A 19,186-nucleotide genomic window follows, 5' to 3' on the forward strand; every position below is an offset into this window, starting at 1 on the left:
GCCAGCTGGAGGAGGGCTATGGCTCAGCAGCCTAGAAGTGGCATGCTGAGCTCCTGGACCACAGCTGTCTCTCTCATTCACATTGATGTGAGACTTTAATGATGGAGCTAAATCAGATTACAGAGATCTAGCCCTGTCCCTCACCCTGTGGCGGGGATCTTTGATCCATCTCCAGGTAATTTTACAGTAAGTAATAGAAAGCTGGCTATATCAAAGCAGCAAAAGATGGCTGTGCCATTTGATGTGGATACAGAGTAATTTGAAACAAGCTTATTCTCCTTTACATGGGTGTCTTCCCTTGTTCAGAAATAATTTTTTTTCTAATTCTTTTTCATCTCAGGAATCTTTTGATGATGCATCACCAGGAAAACAAAAAGAAATCCAGGAAGCAGATCCTACATACGAAGAGAAAATGGTATGTAATATTTGGGACTGTGTACAGCTGTCTAGTAGTTCTGCACTTGCTTAAAATAGACTGAGTTTTCTGCTTGTTTGAAATCTCATGACTGGATTTATAAAACTTTGCCTAGTTATTAAAAAAATATTTAAGTAACTTGAAACCAAAAAATACCCAGAAAAAAACCCTCAGACCTTTTTCCTTTGTCGCATTTTTTCGCTGGTCCTCTGCTCTTTCTCTATATCCATTGCAGTCATTTGTGGGAATAACTGTTGATGTGTTTTGCTGTTTCTAGGAAGTATAGTCCTAACAGCTTTGAGGTGCTCTAGATTTAGAAGAATGAGATAATGGGAAATACTCAAATGTCCGAGGGGAAAAAATGTCATTAAAAAGTTGTCAAGTTGCTTTTGAAGTTATTTGTAGAGTTGTCCTTCCTGTAGGCAAGGGGGACTATGAGGGGCTGAGTATTTATGTTCTTGGTCAGAAATGGAAAAATGCTCTAGGAAAGCATCCCTAAGTATTTAAATGGCTGCTACCTTACTTTTTCAATTGTATGGAATCAATTGAAGTCTAGGACCTTTCTTATATTGCTGTTGAATACAGGAAAGTAATTCCAAACTTACTTTTGAACTGCAGGAGCAGCGGTTCTTTGTAGGAAAAGTATATTAATTTCTATTGGGGGGTGAGCAGTAAAAAGAAAAGTTTGACATAAGGCTTTGAGTAGGCACTGCATTCATTTTCAGTGGAAATATGCTATAGTAGGACGACTTCAAAATAGGCAGATTCTTTCAAACAGCACAGTTTACGGGTCAAAGTAAATAAAAGTTAGCTTTCAAAATTCACAGGAAGCTGAGGAAGGATTTGCTGTTTAGGACAAACACTGACTGTAAGTCTTGGCCAATTTTTCTATCTTTTTACTTTGTTTAGACTGAATGGGATTTTGTTAGCTTTTTCTGAAATTTAATTTGTTCTCTGTGAAGCTCTAGTTAGAGTCCTAGAACTTTTGAAGATGGGTGATTCTGTGTTTCATGGGTTAGGAGAAAACTTACTGTTTTCCTTATTTTATTAGTTTTTATAATATCCTGAACGTAAGAGATGGAGCCGTCCACTCCTCACCATCTCATCAGGTTTTCTTTCTCTGTTCCTCCCTGTTTGCCTTCCTGTTTGTAATTCCAGTGTCTGTGACTGCATGTGGAATTTCTTCATAGGAAAGTGAAAGCGGTTCTTATAGTTTGCTGCTTCCTGTGTTGTTTTTTCTTGCTGCTGAAAATAACCCAGTCATCTTCTGCTAATTTCCTTGTGCTACTTACTGGCAAACTGAAGAAAGTGAGCTTGGGGTTGTCTCTTCTAGTCTCTAGGCAGGCATGACTACAAGGAAGAATGTATTTTACTGTTGGAATAGTCAGAAGATGTGCTGGAAAGGATAACAGGAAAAGTTGCTCTGTTGGTAGGAGGATAGCTCAAGGTTGCCGAGTACAGCCTGTTCTTGTCTGTGTCCTATCTAAAAGATACAGATAATGTTTGTTAGTCTCTTAAAGGAATATCCTTAAGCACAATGAAAACTAGTTGTGGTGATGTGTGTGCAGTGACAAAACTTGCAGAAGATTCTTCTAAAATTTTAGAGCAAGGAAGCTTTTGCAGTGGCCTTTGTATCTCTTCTCTTTTGCACAGCCAGTGAACAAGTACTTAAAAATAAGGATCAGCAACATGGATAGCACTAATGACTTACCTAGTTTAAACTCTAAAAGCTGTTACGAAGTAAACAAAAAAACATCCTATGAAGAATAGACAGGAAGACTTTAATTCAGTGGATGTGGATTGTAGCTGTGTCAATCAAGCTTAAACTACAGTTAGAGCGAGTCTGACTCTCTTCTGGTACATACAGGATCTCTTTTCTTTGCCTCTTTCTTCTCTCACCCCCTGTCTTCCTGTCTTTTACATAGTGCAGGGACTGCTTGCTTTAAAGAGGAGAACACTCACAGAGCTGGCATTGCTCTTGCAGAAGTCTGGAACATATGTTCCTTCTTACTAAGAAAATTTACTTCCTGTAACTGCGCAAGTTGCTAAATACCAGGTTATGTTGTGGCAGCTGGCAGAATGTCAGAGTGGTTGCTGTTAAGCTTGGAACTGTTTTCTGTCTTGATTGTCTGTTCTGAAGTCTTGATGCGGCCGTGGGAAGGTGTCTTAATTCCAAATGAAGCCTGTCTCAAAGGAACCGAACCTTTTAGATACTAATATTGTCTCCTGTAATCTTTTTTGCACAGCAGAAACAGCAACTCATATCAAAGGGGGCAGCCTGACAAGTTAGGCTGAGCATATCTAAGAGGTCTCTGCTGCTGAAATAGGTGTTCTGGCTTGTAGCTATGGGCTCTTCTGCCTTCTCCACCCGCTTTCATGCCGGCCCTTTTGCTTATCTGACACTGCAGTGAGGTGGTGTATGTCACTGAGCAGGCTGGAAACTAATGCGGTAGAAAATAGTTGTTGCCAGGTTGGTGAGATGAATGAGTTCATTGAAGAATCCTGTGCATGCTGTGTGGGGGTAAATTTATGGGAGCGGGACTATCATTTTTGATAGGAGAAGGTTGTTAAGGGGCCTCTGGCCATGTCTAGTGACACTCGTGCAATATCTGTGCCAAAGTCAGATTGCAATCATAGCTCAGGACTGTCTTGCAACTTTGATCTTACTGAGTAGCAAAGGCTAGCCTTGACCCAATGAAAGAATATTGAATCTGTCAGCAGCGGTTAAGTTATTGATTTAATCATCTCTTCTTTCTTATTGTAGGTATGTATATAAAGAAATGTGATTCTATATTGTTTAAAAAAATTTGTTAGTTTTTTCTTTTGAATGAATGCATACTGTAACGTCTCACACTTGTTCCACTTAATTTTCCTTGTCAACAGCAAACAGACAGAGCAAACAGATTTGAGTATCTGTTGAAGCAGACTGAGCTGTTTGCTCATTTCATTCAGCCTGCTGCTCAGAAAACTCCAACTTCACCTTTGAAAATGAAGCCTGGACGTCCACGAATAAAGAAGGATGAGAAACAGAATTTACTGTCAGTTGGCGAGTGAGTGATGACATGTAGGCCAGCTTGTACTGTAATTATGGATTTTATTGTACTTTAGAAGTGTAAGTTAAACTTGCTCGTCTTTTGTCCTAATTGGGTGTGTGTTTTATGCTGTGTAATTGTGGGTTTTTGTCAACTGCCCACCTGTTAAGTTGAGGGTTCTGTAAGAATTGTAGGAGTTACAAGAATTTTGTGTTGGTGGTGATTCATGATTTAATCATCATTAAAAGTATTCTGGCATGAAGAAAAGTGGGGGCATAAAAGTAGAGCATTTGTGGCAGGAAGCTGTAAGAGTTCATGGAGAACGTCAGTATACAGCATCTTACAGGTAGCTTGAAAATCAGAAACCTAGAAATTTGGATTGCCTTCATTGCAGCTTGTATGGCTACAGTATATCTAGCATTTGGCAGATGTTCCAGACCTCTTATATACAGTGTCATTCCCTGTCTTACAGGTAAAGGCCAGTACTGATACACACAATTTATCCCTTTCCAGTCACTTTGCTCTAATGTTTGAGCCTGTTAACAACATGGTCATCTTATTTTATTAAGAAGCTAGTGGGTCTAAAGAGTTAAAAAGCAGCATTTCAGTTGATCAGCTAAACAGGAGTTCTTTTGAAGAATCTTGCAAGAAGCTTCTTTAGGTGTTTGCATTCTGTACTGCAATGACATTAGATTTAATTTTGGAACAGTTTCGTATCTTTTCAGTTGAGCCAGAAACTTACGTACGTACTTGTACTTTTTCAGCTACCGTCATCGTAGAACAGAGCAGGAAGAAGACGAGGAGCTGTTAACAGAAAGCTCCAAGGCAACTAACGTCTGCACTCGATTTGAAGAGTCTCCATCATGTGTGTTTCCTTTCCCTCCCGCCCTGTTCTTTTCCTTCAAAATGTTGTTTAAAATGAAGTTTATTTTCATCCTTCCCAAGGAAAACGAATCAATATTGGGGGACAGGAGAAGGAGAAAAAAAATCCAGCACCAGTCTCATGGGACAAAATGTGTTAGCGAGGGACTGTTTATTTTCAGTCAGGCTATAAAGATGGTCCAGTGAGTCTTGTCCTTTACAAATCCAGTTGCTATACTTCAGTTACTAGGAAAGAGCTAGCTGTTTCTAAGTCTGTCATCTTACAATTTTTACATATGTAACCTATCTTCTTGTAGAATTTAAAGTACCTAACAGCTTCCAGTTTATTTAACAGAGAATTCAGTATTCTGTTGTTTGAACGTTTGACTGTGTTCTGATTTGGGGGCTGGTGATAGCATTTCTACATGTTTTGGGTTGTTGCAGAAAACAAAGCTGTTGGAGCAGCTTGCAGAAACAAAATTAACATGTCGCTGTCTCCAATCTGCATTGTCCTTGGAATTTACTGCATGAAATGTATTACTTGATTTTATTCAGTAGCTTAGATAATTGGTGTCGGCTAGTAGGCAAGGGATGGTGAAATTCTTTGGTAAGTTTTTACAGATCTTTTTAGTCTATTCTTTCATGTCTTTTAGATGTTAAATGGGGAAAGCTGCGTGATTATCAGGTGCGAGGATTGAACTGGCTCATCTCTCTCTATGAAAATGGCATCAATGGTATCCTAGCAGATGAAATGGTATGCCCACAGCCCATGTTTCTGGGGACTTGTGAACACATGCTATCGCATACATTTTTATTTCAGCTATATATGTGTTTTTTCTAATAGCACTAAATGTAATATATAATTTGTCAAATCTTATTTTTCTAGTATTTAGTTTTAAGTCACTAATGTTAAAAGTGTCACAGGTCTGTTAATTTAAATAAACTGTGCAGGCAGTTTTAGAACTTGGCATACAAAAAGAGAATCTGTCAACCTTTAGAGAAATAAAATTTGGTGGAGGGGAGTTGTTCTATAGAATGACGTGTCCTCTATTCTTTCCTCCAAACTGCCACTATTTTCTTACGGTATTCTCAAGCTGCCCTTGTGAAGAGAGTGTCATATATGAAAAGAGCAACAAATGTGGGAGTGCTTCTTGTTGTTGTTGGGGTAAAATGCAGATAACAGGATACGTATGTCCCATGTGGACGGATCTCAGCAGCAAGAGCTGCGCTAGTGGGCAGTTTTCTGGGAAGAATGATGCAAAGATAGGTGTAGCTAGAGAGCCGTGTTAAAATTTCTTTCACACCATGACCATGGACACTTGAGTCAGCACTGGCCATAGTAGCTTTTGCTTCTGTTTTTATTCTTTTTCCCTGAAAGACACGGGATGAATGCAGAAGAAATTGTATTAGTTTGACAGGCAGGTATATTTTTGTCTTTTAAGTTATTTTAGTTGTATCTGTTTTTCATAAGGAGCAGATAAGGAAAAACAAAAATCTAACTATATTTCAGTATATTTCATTTCTCATACTTCCTGGTAATTTCTGTGCAATTAAAGTCCCATGAGGTAAAATAGACAAATGAATTTAAATTATCATTTAGTAACATGTTTAGTTTTGAAATAGATCAAGGATTTTTTTCAACGTACATGCTTATGAATAGAGGAAATTTTTTTTTTCTGAGTGCAGTAGGCTTATTTTAACAAAAACGGCTGGGAAACTGTATAAGTCCTTGGATTTCTGGTATTCCAAAATCCGTCTTGCGTTTAGGAGTGTAAATATTTACTATTAAATATTAATCCTTTTGAACTTGTTAATGCCTTTCACACAGCTTGTAAACGCTTTTCCACATCTTACACCAGGTGGAACGTGGTTATTTTGAAGACAAAGACTTGAAATTTAGAAGCAAAAATAACTTGCACTGATGGTTTTTGTTTTTTTTTTAATCTCGTATGTTTGAGTCATAATATTTTTTGAATTATTGAAATTACATGAATGATCTGGTTTTTGCATGTCTTCCTCAGTTTTGTTTTAATTAAAATTATACGCTGAAGACACAAGGTTTTAAATATTTGTTGAATAGAGAACAGAGCACTTAAAAAAAGTATTTCCAAAGAAGCTCAGTGTTTGTTTTCTTCTTTGACATATGCAGCTGTTTACATTTATGTTTGGCTTTCTTCTCACAAGAACTGACATCACGTCGTGGCCTGTGAAAACCTTACAGGGTTCTTAATTTATTCACTTTATTTCAAGTTTCAGAGAAGCATATGTCCTGTTTGTAAAGTTCGTTGACCTCTAAATAAATAATCTGAGCACACCCTAGTCTACAAAACAAAATTTTATGCAATAATGTTTTCTTGCACTTCTAAGAATGTGTCTTATTTGAAAGGTAGGGCAAAATTCCAACTTCATGATCCAAGGTTTAATTAAATATGGGAAGCCATACAAGCTTTTCCTAACCAAGATTTTGATGCCTTTTGTGAGTAGCGCTGTCTTTAGTATATCTCACTCCTTTGTTCAGGCTGCTGTGTCTTCTATGTACGTACTGTTGGGGTTTTTAAAGGTGTTTCTTGTAAGAGAGATGTTTTTTCTGACACGTTAATGTCTCTTACAGGGTCTCGGGAAGACACTGCAAACAATTTCTCTTCTTGGGTATATGAAACACTACAGAAATATTCCTGGCCCTCACATGGTGTTAGTTCCAAAGTCCACTCTACATAACTGGATGAATGAATTCAAGAGATGGGTACCTACACTTCGAGCAGTTTGCTTGATAGGTGACAAAGACCAGCGAGTAAGTTTTGATGTGGTGGGGTTTTTTTGTGTCAATCCAGCACGTGATTTTGCTGTCCTTTACCTGTCGTTCACAGGGGGGGGATATTACTTGGATTTGTAGTGGTTAAACAGTAAGACCTACAAGTGCTACCTACTTAAAAGATAACCAGCTTAGAACTCACATGTGTGTTGCCCAGCTATTGCTTCATCACTTTACCCTCCTAATTTCTTAACCAAAGGTTCTCTCTCTCTCTCCTTTTGTGAAAGCAATACACTGTGTAGACCAGCAAAACCTGATGAATTTTAAAATAGGAAAATAAAGTGTTTCATGTACAGTGCTGTCATTTATATGAATATATGAGTTTGTAAAAAAGTAGTTTGTTTTCTGCTCTGCGTAGTACAGTATGTTCTCTTGGCTCTAACAGCAGCTCTTAAGAGGATTATGGGGTCTGTCACCTAAGCTGTTTTCTGAAAACAGTTGTCAGCTTAATGTTGGGAGGCGGCAAGGTGGGTTGGTTGGTTGGTAGAAGTGATACGCAAGTGGATCTTAATTTGGCTTGAATTTTGTCAATTAAAAGAGAAAATACTGTTCAGCCTCCTATGTATGGCCTTAGCATTTCAGTCATTCTCTTTTTGTTACTTCAGTATCAGTTCTTTGCTGCTTGTTTTTTTAGTGCAGCAAAGAAAATTTAAAAAACATGGAATATGATGGCACACTTGTAGGTTTGCCAACTGTTAGATTTGCGGAGTTACCCGTTTATTTATCGAAGGAAGAGTTATTACTGGTGACATTAAACTTCTGCTTTTGTCAGCAGATTTTTTTTATTTTAAGGTCATCTAGCTCTATTTTCAGAGTTTGCTGGGCTAGAAATTACAGAAATATTGATGAAAAGTGTAAATAGTTCTGGGGGCCATTGGTTCAGGTCGGATATTTTGTGAGGGTTTTATTGCATTTTTTTTAATTGAAAGTTTCTTCAGTATATTTCTTGCTATGTGAGTTAAGCTCCTGACATTTATACCTCTCTGTATTTTGAATTCTAATTACTCTTTCCACTTTTAGCCTTGGATGTCAGTGTTCTAGAAATTGTTCAGTTAGCCAAATAAAGCTGTGCTTGGGTTTACTTTTTGTATTCAAAAACTACCATTTTCTAAACATTGAAAAAAAAAATACAAAGCAAACCTACAGAAAATTAATTTTGAGTTCTCATCTTACAGTTCAGATACTGAAAACCTCATGTGTATAGGTAGTCATTTCCAGTTTCCAAAGCAGGAAGCTGAAATCCCTTCACTGCTCCGCCCCAAGGGTTTTAGCAGCTTCAGCACTGACAAAATTGTCAAGCTTTGCAATGGTTGTATGTTATAAAAATTTTATAAAAAATGTTTTAAAATTTTAACAGTACTAGGGCGTTCTTTTTGGTTTAGATATGACAAAGTCTCAGTAACTTAACTGTCACCTTGTTGTCTAGGCTGCCTTTGTCAGAGATGTGTTGTTGCCTGGAGAATGGGATGTCTGCGTAACATCATACGAAATGCTTATCAAAGAGAAATCAGTATTCAAAAAGTTTAACTGGAGATATCTAGTAATAGATGAAGCCCACAGGATTAAAAATGAAAAATCAAAGGTAATTTGTACTTTCACAGAAAGAGACATTCGTGTGGGTTATTAGGTGGTGGTGTGGGGATTAGCAGTATTTTTATATTTGCTCGTGTCTCAATGTCTTTCAGTTATCAGAAATTGTGAGGGAATTCAAGACTACAAATCGGCTGCTATTAACCGGAACTCCACTTCAGAACAACTTACATGAACTCTGGGCACTTCTTAACTTCCTTTTGCCAGATGTCTTTAACTCATCTGAAGTAAGTCTTTATTTCTGCTAATCAAATTAAATGAACTTTGCTGGTTTTCCAGATTTGAAAATAGACCTGAATATGTGTAGTTAGCAGTATCAGTTACCGATAACGATAGATTGACAGTTAGAACTGTTTCTAGAATTGTGAAGTATAGTAGGGTAGACTATTTTTTTCAGCTTGGCCATTTTTAAGGGCTGTGGTGAGCTTAGCAGCTATAAGAGGTATTTAAAATGACAGCGTGAAGATGATCTCTACTGCGGTTCAGAATAGGTTTAAATATTGTGATGGCTAAACCAACTAACTTTGTTCTTATATTTAACTATAAGTTACCTGGCTGTTTATCTAAGACTTCTTTTCTGTGAGTTGGGACATACTGTATAATGAGCAATAGACTTCACAAAGTGAAGCGTATGCTTAACTGCTTCAGTGGTGAATTGGGAGTGTAACGTCTGTAGAAAGCGAAGCCTTTTGGTGCATGACACCAAAATTCTACTCCTTCCGTTTCATTTTTCATCAAATGCCGCGATAGTACACTTCTTCCAGATGGAATTTGTCCAATGGAGTAATAAGAGTGAATCTTTTTCAACAGAAAGGGACTTGCATATTGAATTTTTTTTTTATTTTTTTCCCCTTCCAATGGTACGGAGGGGAGTTTTTTTGTTGTTGTTTTTTTGGAAGATGATGCATTATAGCTTTCCGTAGAAATAGACCAAAAAGGGTAATTTGTTTTTTTACTTACTGCCTATGTAAGAGTATCACTTGAGTTGTATTTCTTCACCATTGTAATGACATCGCACCTTGAAAGGAAACCTCTTACATACCACTGATTTTGTTGATACAGGACTTTGATTCATGGTTTGATACAAACAACTGTCTAGGGGATCAAAAGTTGGTGGAACGTCTCCATATGGTAAGTCTTCTGATTTTTGTCGAAGTGTTACATTTACCTAAATTAGGTTCTAAATAATTATTCTAACGCTTGTTGTGACAGAATATTAGGGTAAGTTAGCTTATTCCAGAAACTATGGTAGACTTTCAGAATAGGTTGGTGGAGCTCAGAAGATGATCTGTTTCTTGAAAAGGAAATTGTTTTGGAGGGGAGAGAAGGGTCGATAGTTCTGTCTTTCAGGGTTCTGAAGTGCTTAGAGTAGAAATAATGGATCTGAACAGGTGATAAATACTTCAGTCAAGCAAAATTTAGAAAGAATCAAGGGGCATAGAACCATCTGAAAGATGCTTTTGGCCTAATCTTAGTCTTCCAAAGAAAGGGTGTGTATATATTCCCATGTACAATAACCTGTTCATGTAGATTGCTTTTTCAGATGATCTGGTAATAGGTGTGGTGGTTGAGCATTTACGATAGAGGATATCTGCACTGCTATAGTCGGTTGACCTGTTCAGTATTTCAGTTTCCAAAATATGTTTAATGATGCAATCTCTTTCAGGTGCTACGACCATTTCTGCTACGTCGCATTAAGGCTGATGTAGAGAAAAGCTTGCCTCCAAAGAAGGAAGTTAAAATTTATGTGGGTCTCAGCAAAATGCAACGAGAATGGTAATTCACAGACTTGACTGTGCAGTGGTTAAGGCTTGGAAGGAACGTGCTGCTTGTGACTTGGTTGTTGCGTGGAAGTTGATTTAATTCCTTCTGGTGTACTCCCAACTCATATGTATTTCCTTGTGATGCTTTTGTGATGACAAAAACCATGCATGTCAGGGAGAGTTACCCCATGAACTGAGGGGGGGGATGGACTTTTGACTGCACTTACCAGTTAAAGAAAGGCCCACCTTGTGTTAGAGTTACAAAAGTTTTTTCTGTCTTTGTTAGGTATACGCGAATCTTAATGAAGGATATAGATATATTGAATTCAGCTGGGAAGCTGGACAAAATGAGACTGCTGAATATTCTCATGCAACTGCGAAAGTGTTGCAACCATCCGTATCTCTTTGATGGAGCAGAACCTGGTCCACCTTACACAACGGATATGCATTTGGTCACCAACAGTGGCAAAATGGTAGTATTGGACAAATTGCTACCTAAGTTAAAAGAACAAGGTATGCATCTTGTCGTCGTGTTTGGTTCAACGATAAAAATGAAAATCAGCGCTGCTTAATGTTTCCATGTATCCTGAGTGAAAAACGGCACACTTTAGCTAGGATTATTTTTGGTTTCCAGCATGATACCAGCTTGTCAAGAACTGTATCTTAAGTAATTGATACAGAAACAATTTGTGAAGTGCTTTCATAAATAATTGGACCAATAGTTCTTTATGGCTTTTTGTGATGGTGAAGGGTTTTGGTTTTTTTTTTTTTCATCCCAGCTAAATTGAGACCACAGAAGTATCAGTTGGTCTGGGCTTTAGGTTTTCTTTCTTAGCATTACTAGCTGTTTGAAACCTAATCGTGCGGTATTTTAGCCTCTCCTTTGGTTTGCCGTGAAGTACCACTTCAGATTCAAAGTCTTCATGTAGGGTTGAAGTCAAGTCCTGTGTGAAATGTTGGTCTTTCTCGCTGGATATGATTTTGAGCAACACCTGAGTTTTTTTCAGTGAATTCTCTAAGGTGTGGAAACATGGAGGAACACTCAGTTATTGTAGAGTTATTTGGTAGCAGGCACAAAGCTCTGGAATGCATTACCGTAAAACTCAGTTGCCGCAGAATTTTTGACTCTGGAATAAATTTTTAACTCATTATTTTAATGAGTATGCTTACAGAAGTAACTGGGCTAACGGAGCGAAGAAGAGTTTGTTACTGGGGAGGCAGTGCAGAAAAATAAAACCAAATCCAAACCTTAGCCTTAGGTAATATAAAAGTAACCTGAACTGAGTATCCGAGTATCATTCAAGCAGCTGTGGTGATATGTGTCACTGTAAGACTAAAAAAGAAAAATTCAGTGGGTACTGTGCTTTTTTTTTTATATTGGTTTCTTTCTGCTATTGAAATAAATTGCCTTGATCTTAAATCAAATGATCATCTTAAGCAAAAGAGTGTTCCTTATTAGACCTTGAGTCGAAAGGGCGGGGGGGGGAAAGATACTAGGAGAATATAGATGGAAGTGGAAGCTCTGTAATATTCTGTGTTTTACTTAAATCTCTTAAGTAGGTGGGAAATGGTTGTATGTATATGCGTAAGTCACTGTACTTTTACGTTTTTTTGGAGGTTGTTGGCAGGTAAGTAAACTGACAAGTTTTTAAGACGACAAGTCTTTATACTCCTTGATGATTTTATATTTGTGTTATCATCGTACTCTGCGGTGTCTGGGAACATTTTGATAAGGAGTATGACAAAACAAAAGCAAAAAGGCAGCCCCTAACTAGACTCGAGTACACAGTAAGGCAAGCAAGGCCCTTGGCAAGCACAGGAGCCTGCCAGTTAGTAGCTAAACAGCTATAACAGCCATGAATTTGGTGTAGCACACTCTAGTCATGTCTGCTGTTATCTGGAACCCTTCAAGCCCCACATTGGCCACCAAAAAGGACTGTTGCAGTTTAGCCCCAGTAGGCAGCTAAGCCCCACACAGCCGTTATGATAGCAGCGGCTGCAGCCCTGCGTTATATATTGGGTTCTGAAATTCTAAGTACTTTTCTTCTTAGTACATGGAGCTGCTCTCCTTCCTCTTCTGGTAACACAAACTTGCAGGGTTTTGATAAATCTCAATTTTTGGTGAAAGCATAAAAGGAAGCTTTTTACCCAAACAGGTTCAAGAGTCTTAATCTTCAGTCAGATGACTAGAGTCCTAGATATCTTGGAAGATTACTGTATGTGGCGAAATTATGAGTATTGTAGACTGGATGGACAAACACCGCATGATGAGAGACAGGTATTTAAATTTTTAAGTATTTCACTTAAGTAAAAGTTGTACTTGTAAAACATTTGGTTCAACTGATATGTTCCTTTTATTTATTTAGGCATCTATTAATGCATATAATGAACCTGGTAGCTCAAAATTTGTGTTCATGTTGAGTACACGGGCAGGAGGTCTTGGAATCAATTTGGCTACTGCTGATGTTGTAATTCTGTATGATTCAGACTGGAATCCACAAGTAGATCTTCAAGCTATGGTAAGAATCCAGCCGGAAGTTGCGTTCTTTTTTTCTTCTCTTTCTCACAGAACTTTCTTAGAAAGGTGTGGGTGGCATGATACAGTATTTCCAAAATAAATTGGTATTTTTCGTGTTTTAGGACAGGAGTAATACTGTAAGACTGATTTTTCAGTTCCAGTGCAGCTTCCGCTGTGTGGAGCCCTTAATCACATTTCGGATATTGTTGTGGTTTAACCCCAGCCAGCAACTAAGCCCCGCACAGCCACCCGCTCACTCCCCGCCCAGGGATGGAATGGGGGAGAATCAGAAAAGTGAGAAAACTCGTGGGTTGAGATAAAGACAGGTAAAGCAAAAGCCACGCACGCAAGCAGAGCAAAACAAGGAATTCGTTCACCACTCCCCATGGGCAGGCAGCTGTTCGGCCATCCCCAGGAGAGCAGGGCTCCATCACGTGGAACGGTTACTTGGGAAGACAACTTGGGAAGACAAATGCTGTAACTCTGAACATCCTCCCCTTCCTCCTTCTTCCCCCAGCTTTATATGCTGACCTTGACGTCATGTGGTATGGAATATCCCTTTGGCCGGCTGGGGTCAGCTGTCCTGGCTGTGTCCCCTCCCAAGTCCTTGTGCACACCCAGCCTACATCGTGCTGGGGTGGTGTGAGGAGCAGAAAAGGCCCTGACTCTCTGTAAGCGCTGCTTAGCAATAACGAAAATATCCCTGTATCATCAACACTGTTTTCGGCACAAATCCAAAACACAGCCCCGTACTGGCTACTATGAAGAAAATCAGCTCTATCCCAGCCAAAACCAGCAAAGGTATACAGTGATTTATGCAGTGGAGAATGCTGAGTGTATGCTAGAGTACTCTTAGTAGTACTGAATGAGGATAGCCTTTTTTGTTTTTAAAAAAGAAAAGATCTAGCATGGTATGTGTTAATCCCAAAACCATAAAGCTTTACTTGTGTGGGGAGTGGAGGTGAGTGTGTCTACACTGTGTTCTCTGATCCTTGGGAAACGAGACAAAGAAAAGCTGAAGTAAGCTTTTCAAAACCTGCTTTTATGGTGGTGATAAGTGAAGCTCCTTTTAGCAACCATCCTTAATTTATCTGCACGCATCTGCAACCTCAACAGTAGTATTAAGAACACCATTGACAGCATAAGAAAGTAAAGCTGTTTTAAAAACTGCCAGTGTTTTTTGACAAATGGGGCCCTTCAGTGACAAATCTTGGAAATCTATTTTTAATTATTTCAGTTAAGCTGTAGGTTCTCAAGTAGTCTAGCAAAAAATCAGTTCAAAAGAGTGATGGAACCAGTGTCTGGAAGCTAAAGCGAGATAGTTCCAGCTACCGCTAAAGGTGTACGTTCAGAATGCTAATTCTCACAGTGGTTAATGATTTGCCAGTCAGGTGAGGTGGTGCATTGTATTTTTCCCCGAAATATTCATGGCCCAACTGAACAATTTTGAGAAAGGTAGCTTTTGGTCAGTACAGAGATAATTTCTTAAATACTTTGATTTTCACAGAAGGTTACATAAGGTCAGAAGCATCCAGTGTTCTCCCCTGTGTGATTTAACAAAAAACCCCAACCCTAACACACCCTGTATTTGGGTATGACATCTGGAGACATACATTTAAAAAACATCTCAAAACTTGTAATGCAGATAAGAATGTGCTATCTTGGATAGTCATGTTAACTGGCTGCATATAAAGATTCAACTAACCTACGCTGTTCTGTTTTGTAAATTAGTATGGTGAAACTAATGAAAATAGAAGACTAATTACATAGTTGTGCTGGAAACCAAGTACTGAATTTTTTTGTTGTTACTTTTTGGTTTTTGTGCCTAGGATCGAGCACACAGAATTGGCCAAACAAAGACGGTGCGAGTGTTCAGGTTTATCACAGACAATACAGTGGAAGAGAGAATAGTGGAACGTGCAGAAATGAAACTCCGGCTAGATTCCATAGTCATTCAGCAAGGCAAGTATATGAAGGCAATTTGTTTGCACTTACGATGCGAGTCTCTTCTTTTTTTTGCCACTTGTAAACTATGGCAAAATCAGCTAGTAAGAATTAATGGGAATGGTGCTTTTGCCTCAGCTGAACTCTGAAGATAGAGCGCAAGGGCCTGATCCACTCGAAAATTCATTTTACTGTAGGGGTAGGCTTTTCCTCGCTACATTTTTGATTGCCTCCCTAGTGAGGTGTATGCACAAGTGGATATAGTCAGATTTTTCACTTTTTTTTAAAGCACTCAGATTCTCCTTTGAACGGGAGAAATTAATGCCTTGCCTTTTTTTAATAGACAGGGAGAAGTGGTGATGGTGTAAGCTTCTTGGTTTACTTGATTGGAATTGGGAACTTTATGTTTGAAAAAAGGATTCAATAAGGTTTAGTCTGGAAATTGTGAAAACAGGCACCATAAAAAAGCTTATGTGGAAGACCTTGCATTCAAAATGATGTTGTTAGAACACAATTAATGTATAATAAAGTAAACGCTTGTGATCCCTGTCTGGATTTTGCTGGCGTTTGGTTTGTTGGGGTTTTTTTTTTTTTCCTTCATTTGGCATTTCCTTTACTGAGAGAAGAGGATATAGCTTTAACTTGGAAATGCAAGGGAGGGAAAAATCATGTATTGCTTCTCCTGTAATGTAAACTCCTTCAGCTAGCTGCTACCTCCAATGCTTTTGTCTTCAGGAAGACTGGTGGATCAAAACCTGAATAAACTTGGGAAGGATGAAATGCTGCAAATGATTAGACACGGAGCGACACATGTGTTTGCCTCAAAGGAGAGTGAGATTACAGATGAAGATATTGATCACATTTTGGAAAGAGGTGCAAAGAAGGTGAGATAAAGTGTAAAAAAACAGAAGCCTGCCTGCAGACTTGACGTTGATGGCAAGATAGTATATCCCTAGATGATAACTTGATTGTAAGCTGGAGAGAATAGGGTTTTTGCAGTTGAGGGTTTTAATATTGGCTCAATGTGTGTGTTTTTTCTATTGTTGTGAGTGAGTAAGTGAGGTGTTTTAGAATGAATTACCTTTGAACACTGCTGATGTTCTTTTCTCTCTCCTCCCAAGACTGCAGAAATGAATGAAAAACTTTCAAAGATGGGTGAAAGCTCACTCAGGAATTTCACAATGGATACAGAGTCCAGTGTGTATAATTTTGAAGGGGAAGACTACAGAGAAAAACAGAAGGTAACGCTTAAATTTCTTTTGGAGGAAGGCACCAAGTTGTATGATTGAACTGTATTTCTTGACGAAGTGTTGGTTAAAATACAATATAATGTATGAAAACAGTTTTTATAAGTCTTATACTTATTTAATGAAGTAGATGTAGACCTAGTGTTATATAAAACTTGCAGCTGGTCTGAATATTTTGCCAGGCTTCGTCTTAATATTTTTTTGGGGTGGTGGGATTTGTTTTTATAGATGGCATTTACAGAGTGGATTGAACCACCTAAACGAGAAAGAAAAGCCAATTATGCGGTGGATGCTTACTTCAGAGAGGCTCTTCGAGTCAGCGAGCCAAAAGCACCCAAGGTGAGTTGGACTAAATGAAAAAACTAAATTGTTCAGGTATGCATGATAAATGGCTAAAGCTCAAAGCGAGAAATTGGTCTGTATTCATAAAAACTGCTCCAGTTGCTCCTATAAATTGAGGCGGCGATGTAAATTTAGAAAAATCCGAAGGACTTGAGACAGCTTCTGTGAGAAAAAAGTAAGAAAGAGCAGGGTGAAACATGTAAGATGGGCAGAGGGTAAGACCAAAGTATTTCTTGTTGTTTTTTTTACTTAAGCAGCTGTGGATTTTCCCTGCTGCTGCTCAAAACACCTGAGCTTTGTTCAAGCAGGGGGCTGCATGTGGGCCTCTTTCCCAGCTGCAGCCTCCTCCCAAAGGACCCTCTCCCCTTTTCTCACGGGACTTTTAACTTTTAGAATTCTTCATGGTTGTAGCTGTCTCTTGCATAGTGTGGCGTTTTTTTGGTTGTTTTTTTAGTAAAGACAGTGCATTTTTGTAAAAAAGTAGCTTGCTTTTTTTAAAACTGAAGTCTGTTACTACAAGCAAACAGATTCTGGATGCGAAGGGCAGTCAATGCAAACTTTGTATGTATGTATTTCAGGCACCCCGGCCTCCAAAACAGCCAAATGTACAGGACTTCCAGTTCTTTCCTCCACGCCTGTTTGAGCTATTGGAAAAAGAGATTCTCTACTACAGAAAAACGATTGGGTACAAGGTAACGGAAGAATTCACACATTGCCACAGTTTACTGCAACATTAGGAAAATACGTACTTGTCCTGCCCTTCACACTAATACAAATGAAGGAAAATGAGGTTGAGCTGAACAAATGATTGGGTTACATTAACAGCAAAGTGACAATTAACAATTACCTGTGAAAAATTAATCAGGTTTTGCATTTTGTAAAATTTTTCAGGTACCTCGTAATCCTGATCTCCCCAATGCAGCCCAGGCACAAAAGGAGGAGCAGCTTAAGATTGATGAGGCTGAACCTCTTAATGATGAAGAACTAGAAGAAAAAGAGAAGCTTCTAACGCAGGTATAGTTGGGTCTTTCTTTAGAAAGCTGAAGCTTGCTTTGTGTTTTACAGCACTAGAGGGGAACATTTCTTGGTCATCGGTTCATACTGAAAAGAGGTTTAGCGTTAGGTTTGTCGTGGGCCTGGAGACCTTTGAAGAACATGCACCAAAGTAGCGTATTCTACTGAATCTGATCTGTGTTCTGTGTATTTTAAGCCTGAAGAGTAAGTAAGAGTAAGACACCTGCTTAGTTCTAGCCTAGCGTCAGTCTGGCTTCCCAAGTTTGCGTTGACTGTAGACTCTGACGTCTTTGCTCAGCTGTGGGACCTTGCAGACTGGCTGCAGTGCTTGAACGTGCTTCTTGCCACATTGGCAGAAGATTGGCTTTGAATAAATAAAGTAAAGTACCACTCCTGCGTGGTCAGTCTTCCTAAGCTCTCTTTAAGAGGTTATAAGCTGAATAGGGATGTAATTAGGTAGCATGTACATTTAAATAATTTAAACCAGGTTAATTAATGCCTGTTGCGCCTTATTTGGGTGTTACATTTTCATGTCTTATTTTGCGGGGAGCAATTACGGGACGAGGTCTCTTGTTTGAGTAGTGCACTATGAAGAACAGTACGCTCAAGTAAGCTGTGGCTAAGTCATAATGTGGCTGGCAGAATGCTTTACTCTTTGTAAAAGTTAAGTTAAATTAGTTACTGCTGCTGTGAAATCAGCCCATTTGGGCAGCTGCTAATTTCAGCATTACCATTCTTGTCCCTGCGGAACAGCATCATGCCTCCTGAGGGAGAGGGACCGGGGGAAGTGGCTGATGGTGTTTGAGAGGCACTTGGGGAGCCTTTTTGACAAAACAAAACCATCACAGAGACTGTTGCTTCACTTACTTGGGGGTTTTTCTCCTTCTTAAAAAGCGATCCCATGTTCTCTTTCAGAGAATAGTGGTAGGAGGGATTCATTGAGGAGCCTGAAGGACTCCTCTATGCAAAAAACTAGGGGGTACGTAATTCTTAGAGAACCAGTGCTAATCAATCATCAGCATTCTGCAGCATGTAGATGGAGTGACTGCAGTAGAGCAAGAGTTTTTCCACAAACATTAAACTGCAGAGAAAGCAGCAGAGGTTTAATACTGTTGGAATGATTGACGTGGTACAGGCCATTTAAAGAAATCTGTTGATACACATTTGGCGAGAGACAAATACTGAACTTCTGTGCAATGTTTCCTTTTGGTTACTATAAAGGGATTCACTAACTGGAATAAGAGAGATTTTAACCAGTTCATCAAAGCCAATGAGAAGTGGGGCCGGGATGACATTGAAAACATAGCACGAGAAGTAGAAGGCAAAACCCCAGAGGAAGTCATTGAGTATTCAGGTAACTAACTTACAGTGGAAGTAGTCAACGCCGTGGGTCGGCACCTAATGCTGCTTTCTTCGTTTGAACTGCCTGTGAACCTCTTGAAGACTTTCTGGGTAGAATTGTACCGATGGATTTATTTGGGATCTACTGGTCTAGATTTTACCATGTTTAGCCCCTGCATAATTAAAAGCTGTACTAAAATGTGCGTGTAAACTGTTACCGACCCACTTTAATAGATCCTAAATGTGCTCTAACTGCATAGTGCTGTATTTAATTCTTCTTAATTTTTGCAAACAAAAAGCTGAGAAA

At 38.9% G+C, this 19,186-nt stretch overlaps 1 protein-coding gene across 1 annotated transcript; it reads left to right on the forward strand.

The window, feature by feature from the left end:
- Positions 1 to 340: 340 nt before the first annotated feature.
- On the forward strand, positions 341 to 18,892 carry LOC104614148 (SWI/SNF-related matrix-associated actin-dependent regulator of chromatin subfamily A member 5; the record flags this gene model as incomplete). The annotated part of the gene is made up of 19 exons (XM_010281832.1): positions 341 to 415; positions 3,299 to 3,465; positions 4,212 to 4,312; positions 4,962 to 5,062; positions 6,920 to 7,099; positions 8,547 to 8,702; positions 8,806 to 8,937; positions 9,773 to 9,841; positions 10,377 to 10,486; positions 10,760 to 10,986; positions 12,630 to 12,751; positions 12,840 to 12,992; positions 14,821 to 14,953; positions 15,671 to 15,819; positions 16,057 to 16,176; positions 16,411 to 16,521; positions 17,103 to 17,216; positions 17,416 to 17,538; positions 18,760 to 18,892. Coding segments are annotated over 19 exons (2,476 nt in total), but the record flags the coding sequence as incomplete, so codon positions are not given.
- Positions 18,893 to 19,186: the final 294 nt, after the last annotated feature.

This window comes from Phaethon lepturus, unplaced genomic scaffold (genome assembly GCF_000687285.1).
Source record: "Phaethon lepturus isolate BGI_N335 unplaced genomic scaffold, ASM68728v1 scaffold8302, whole genome shotgun sequence".
Lineage (NCBI taxonomy): Eukaryota > Metazoa > Chordata > Aves > Phaethontiformes > Phaethontidae > Phaethon > Phaethon lepturus.